Source organism: Dryobates pubescens, chromosome 3 (assembly GCF_014839835.1).
Source record: "Dryobates pubescens isolate bDryPub1 chromosome 3, bDryPub1.pri, whole genome shotgun sequence".
NCBI lineage: Eukaryota > Metazoa > Chordata > Aves > Piciformes > Picidae > Dryobates > Dryobates pubescens.
The window spans coordinates 45,064,310-45,070,309 of NC_071614.1; the positions used below are offsets into that span (position 1 = coordinate 45,064,310).

General features: G+C 44.2%; 1 protein-coding gene across 1 annotated transcript in view; it reads right to left on the reverse strand.

Moving 5' to 3' along the window:
- TMX4 (thioredoxin related transmembrane protein 4) overlaps positions 1-2,451 on the reverse strand; it is a 59,943-nt gene extending 57,492 nt beyond the window's left edge. The window contains exons 1-2 of the mRNA XM_054180179.1: positions 2,321-2,451; positions 1,254-1,395 (exon numbers count right to left, since the gene is read on the reverse strand). Of these exons, the coding sequence (XP_054036154.1) occupies positions 1,254-1,395; positions 2,321-2,451 (273 nt within the window). The remainder of the gene's footprint in view (positions 1-1,253; positions 1,396-2,320) is intronic.
- Positions 2,452-6,000: the final 3,549 nt, after the last annotated feature.

Consider the following 6,000-nt stretch of genomic DNA (forward strand, 5'->3'; position numbering starts at 1 on the left):
AAAAGATCAACTGTGCATTTAAAATAAATCCTCCTTATCTTCTTTGCTGTTTTCTCCCCTTAGAATTTCCTTCCTGAAGCTCCAAACTGCTGAACAGCACAAAACCAGTGCTAGACCAGCACCACGGAGGCTTTGCCTAGCTCTTCTAGCATACCTCTTCCTAGGCACTGGCATTTTTTTATCTTAGCTTCTGTAAGTGTTCACACTCAGGACATGACTTTACCAACCTAGTTAATAAAGCTTGAGTTCTATATTGTGATCTATGGATTGTAGCGTTGACTCAAAGCTTCGTGCTGTCAGTATATTATCAATCGCTTCTATGAATTAACTATTTCATTCTATTTTGATTCTCCATTCCATAAGTTTAAAAGCTCAGTGTGAAGGCTTAGGGCTGTTTTGATGGACAAAGTTAATCACTTTGGTGATTCAAGCCCCCTGCCTGATATATCAACCCTCAAACATGTATTCTCTCACTAACCTAAAATATGCACTGAAATATTAGCAGCAGGCTTCAAAGTAATTTCCTGACTACCTCAAAGGGGACAAAAAACAGCTGCAGCTGTATACAAGGGGGCTGAGCTGAATCTTGGAGTTGTCTCATACATTTGCATGCAATTAATTTTCAGCTGAAACAAGATCTCAAATGCTTTGAAAAGAAGAAAGATTGCTCTTCAGAAACTTGCTATAAAATTGCTTATCCTCCTTATGTCTTTTTGGGAGGGGAGAAAGTTTGTTCCAGAACAACTTGCAGTATGTTCTGTGAAAATCATTTATGTAGCCATCTTAACAAGTTTGTTCTTTGACTGCATTCAAGAGAAATTAGACAAAAATAAAGAACATGTATCTGCAGAATTTGAATTTTATACAAACAACAGAGAATCATAGAATTGTTTCAGTTTCAAAAGACCTCTAAGATCACTGAGTCCAGCTGTTGACCTAACACCACCATGGCCATTAAACCATGTCCTGAAATACCATGTCTGCATGCTTTTTGAACACTACTGGGAATGGTGACTCCACCACCTCCATGGTGCATGGCAACAGCCTATTCCTGTGTCTTGAAAAGTTCAGCCTTTAAGTGTCCAGCCTTCCTGTACTCCTTGGCCCATCAGGGTTGTTTTCCAGGAGACTCTGTTGACTGGTCTCTGAAACAGGCCAAAATGTGCTCGCTGGAATTCCAAGGTGGCAGTTCTAATGAGACCCCCCTTCTTTACTTCTGCAGCATGGTGGCTATGCCAGAGACAGCACCCAACCATGACATCACCCACAAGTCCTTCTCTGTTCACAAACAGCAGGTCCAGCAGGGTGCCTTCCCTAGCTGTCTCCGTCACCAGCTGTGTCAGGAAGTTCTTTGCATACTCTCGGAATCTCCAGGACTGCTCCTTCTCTGTTGTACTGTATATCCAGCAGACATCAGGGAAGCTGAAGTCCCCCATGAGAACAAGGGCCAGTGATTGTGAGACTTCTGCCAGATGCCTGAGGAATATTGCTAGCTTTGCTTGTGTTGAGAGTCCGTTTTTTTTTCCTTCATTTCTGTCATGTCACTATTGAATTGTTCTGATGTTTTCTACACATAAAGTCAGAAACTTTTCACTACTTACACAATCAAGCAGTAATTTCTTCCTGATGTATTTCAAAGTGTTATTAATTTCTTGGGGTCTTCTTGGCCTGTTTCTAGCAGCACTAGTTGGCCCTTACCTAGTACTTAGGCACTGCACTCAGAATATCCCCAGGCTTGTGTGTGGATAGTGAAGGCCCAGTAACTGAGGAATTCACATTCCTTTTCTGGCCATCCATGGTGACTCACAGCACAGCTCTCACACCTGTGGTTTTTTTTTTTTCAGATCTGTCTCTAATGGACTGAGGTGGAGGTGACAGAAGAGTAGATATAGTACTTGTTGAAAGTTATGAAGACCTTTCCATGAGCTTCAGTGCATGTTACATTAGAATCAAAGTTCATCATCCTTTTCACTGAAATTCAGGCTACATGTTCAGATTCCTGTGTATGATTTAGTGATATATCCTCTGTGATTGAAAGTGGATCAGCGCTATAAAATACATCTTGCTAATCTGAGTTTGACAGGATTGCTACTCATAAAAATGTCCAATATACTACTCAACAATTGCTGTAGCAACTGGCCCTTGTTACCTCTCTAAATGGAGAGGCAACTCCCTTAAGTTTCACAGCCATCACCTTGTAGGTGGATGGCTGCAGATGTTTCACTTTGACATGTGTGGCTGTCAGTGATCAAATTCTGCCACTGGGTAGGTACTAACCAGAGCCACAGCCACAAAGTGAGTGTCTGGCAAGGACTCACACCTGTGTTCAGGTGCAAGCATTGACTCAAACAATGCCTGCATGGAGGCAGCAAAGAAATTCCTGATATTCCACTGTGCTTCTAACTTGCCACACAGCACCACTGCTATTTGTACATTGTGCCGAGCAGCCATCTATCCAGTAGTGTATGCACTAAGTCTGCAGAATTTTGCTTTGCCAGTATTTAATGTATACAAATAATTGTTTTAGTTGCACTAATGAGCATCTAATTAGCATGGTTGAGGAATGGTATTGAATTGAATGTTCTATATCTCACAATACTAAATAAACCATTCATTACAAGGAAAAACATTAGAAGGGGAAAAGGAAGTATCACACTGCTTCTGTAGTGTGAATAGAATTCTCCTGCTAATTGCTAATTTCTTTTGGTGGTTGTTAGTATGTCTTTTAGACCATGCACATGACACTAAAAAAAAAAAAGCCAAAAAAAGCAAAAAAACCGCCAAACCCCAAAACCTTAGCTGCCGAATTTTAACTGAAATGTTTTCACTGCTGAGAGATCTCAGCAGGTCCCAGCCAGTGATGGCAGCTCACATGGCCTGCACAGCACATGGGCTTCCAAAGTAACAATCCTGTTTCCTTTAGTGTCACATTTGGAGAAGTTGGAGTGGAACTAAGAATGGCAGTGACAGATACCAGTAGGTGTGACCAGGGTGAATGGATTAAGATATCTTATGCTGCCATATCAGAATTAGCACCCTTGATGAGCAGATGGTGATGCAGTTACTGAGTAAGCTGAATAGGTAATTTCACTGGAATTGTGGTGGAGTGAGGTTCTTGGAGCCAGCAAGGGTAGTAGTCTCTGAATGTATTTTATCTGCACTTCCCACTGTATTAAGAGTGTTGTGTGTTTGGAGACCACAGTTCGTTGACGAGTGTGTTCTCATGAAGTACACATGAAAATGCACTACTTTGTAAATAAACCTGCTGTATTGTTAGTTAGGTAGGTCTTTGATGCCTTTCACACTTGCATAGTCAGAAGTGTATTCCAAACAACCCTGCACGCATGACAGAAGCAGCATCTGTTTATGGCATGAAGACAAGCTGTGCCAGGGGAGGTTTAGACTCGAAGTGAGGAAAAAGTTCTTCACTGAGCAAGTCATTCATCATTGGAATGTGCTGCCCAGGGAGGTGGTGGAGTCGCCGTCCCTGGAGGTGTTCAAGGGGTGATTGGACGTGGCACTTGGTGCCATGGTCTAGTCGTGAGGTCTGTTGGGACAGGTTGGACTTGATGATCCTTGGGGTCTCTTCCAACCTTAGTTATACTGTGATACTGTGATACTGTGATACATGCAATACCCATCAATCCTACTTGTGTATTGGAGCTGCACTCTGCTAGGCACTTCACAAACAGAACAAAGGTAATGTGCATGGCAATATAGGAGCTTAACGTTGGGAGGAGGATTCCTATGTCCTGTTCCTCTTTTTCAGAGACTCAGAATTATTTGCTCCCTGAAATTCATGAGATGTTGAGTTGCAATAGCAAAGATGACAAAAACTTTGTGCTCTTCATTATAACTAGTGTGAATGAGAGTCCTAAAGAGCTATCATTCATTGAAGCAAGCCAAGAACTGAATCTGTCAGGATCTGGAGAACAGCCAGGCAGAGAGGGACCTGGGGGTGCTGGTCAACGGTAGACTGAACATGAGCCTGCAGTGTGCCCAGGCAGCTAAGAGGGCCAATGGCATCCTGGCCTGCATCAGGAACAGTGTGGCCAGCAGGAGCAGGGAGGTCATTCTGCCCCTGTACACTGCACTGGTTAGGCCGCACCTCGAGTACTGTGTCCAGTTCCGGGCCCCTCAGTTTAGGAAGGATGCTGACTTGCTGGAACGAGTCCAGAGAAGAGCAACAAAGTTGGTGAGGGGTTTGGAACACAAGCCCTGGGAGGAGAGGCTGAGGGAGCTGGGGTTGCTTAGCCTGGAGAAGAGGAGGCCAGGAGAGACCTCATTGCCCTCTACAACTACCTGAAAGGTGGTTGTAGCCAGGAAGTTCTATGCAGAAAGAGTGATTGCCCATTGGAATGGGCTGCCTGGGGAGGTGGTGGAGTTGCCATCATTGGAGGTTTTCAGGAGAAGACTTGATGGGGTGCTTGGTGCCGTGGGTTAGTTGTTTAGGTGGTGTTGGATTGGTTGATGGGTTGGATGCGATGATCTTGAAGGTCTCTTCCAACCTGGTTTATTCTATGTATGTATGAAAACCTGCCCCCAAAATTCAGTAGCAGAGCTAAATGCTCAAGAAGATAAATTCAAGTTGGCTGAGGAAATATACCTGCTGTGTGGCTCCACAAATGTCCTGGGTCTTATTTTAGAAACTAAGAGCTCCTCCCAGAAGCCAAAATCCTTATTGTCTTCAATTATAAACACAAAAGTTACTGTGAATAACTGAGACACCAGATTTTCTTGTGTTATTATACAAGGAAGTAAATTCAGCTTACAAGATTATGCTTGCTCTCTTCTAGGACTGTTTTTTACAAATTGGCTTCAACAATCAAGGGAGTTCATCCCGCAAACATTAACATTTCTGTTGCAAATTCGGCCTGGTGTGTGTTGTCTTCTTTACCTCTTTCCCACTATGTTATCTGTTTGTTTAGTACTAATAGCTACTTCTTTCAAAGTGAAGTATCTCCATGTGACCATTCTGGAGATTTTCATTCTTGACAAGTAATAAGATAAAACAATAGCTTTCTGTCAGAAAGGAAATCCTTTGATAAGGCAGAGATGAAGGTATGACTGCTAACCAACAACTCAGGAAAGTGACGAAGTTTACTAGGGCACTTATATCACCTTGGCCAATTAATTTAATTCACTCCATACTTTTAGAATAGAATAGAATAGAATAGAATAAACCAGGTTGGAAGAGACCTTCGAGATCATCGTGTCCAACCTATCATCCAACACTACCCAATCAACTAAACCATGCAACCAAGCATCCTGTCAAGCCTCGCCCTGAACACCCCCAGCGACGGCGACCCCACCACCTCCTCAGGCAGCCCATTCCAGTGGGCAATCACTCTCTCTGTGTAAAACTTCCTCCTAACCTCCAGCCTAAACCTCCCCTGACACAGCCTGAGACTGTGCCCTCTTGTTCTGGTACTGGATGCCTGGGAGAAGAGACCAACCTCCGCCTCACTACAACCCCCCTTCAGGTAGTTGTAGAGAGCAATAAGGTCACCCCTGAGTCTCCTCCTCTCCAGACTAAGCAACCCCAGCTCCCTCAATCTCTCCTCATGGGGCTTGTGCTCCAAGCCCCTCACCAACCTTGTTGCCCTTTTCTGGACACGCTCCAGCAAGTCAACCTCCTTCCTAAACTGAGGGGCCCAGAACTGGACACAGTACTCGAGGTGTGGCCTAACCAGTGCAGTGTACAGGGGCAGAATGACCTCCCTGCTGCTGCTGGCCACACTGTTCCTGATGCAGGCCAGGATGCCACTGGCCCTCCTGGCTGCCTGGGCACACTGCAGGCTTATGTTCAGCCTACCATCAACCAGCACCCCCAGGTCCCTTTCCACCTGACTGCTCTTTTGCTCTTCATAAATTTGGGGACGATACCCCTTTATAAGGGTGTTGTAATCCATTAACTCCTGTAAGGCTCTCGAGCTGCGTTGCCATAAAATGTTGAAGCACAACTTACATAATCATAATAGCATTATTACTCCTGAACTC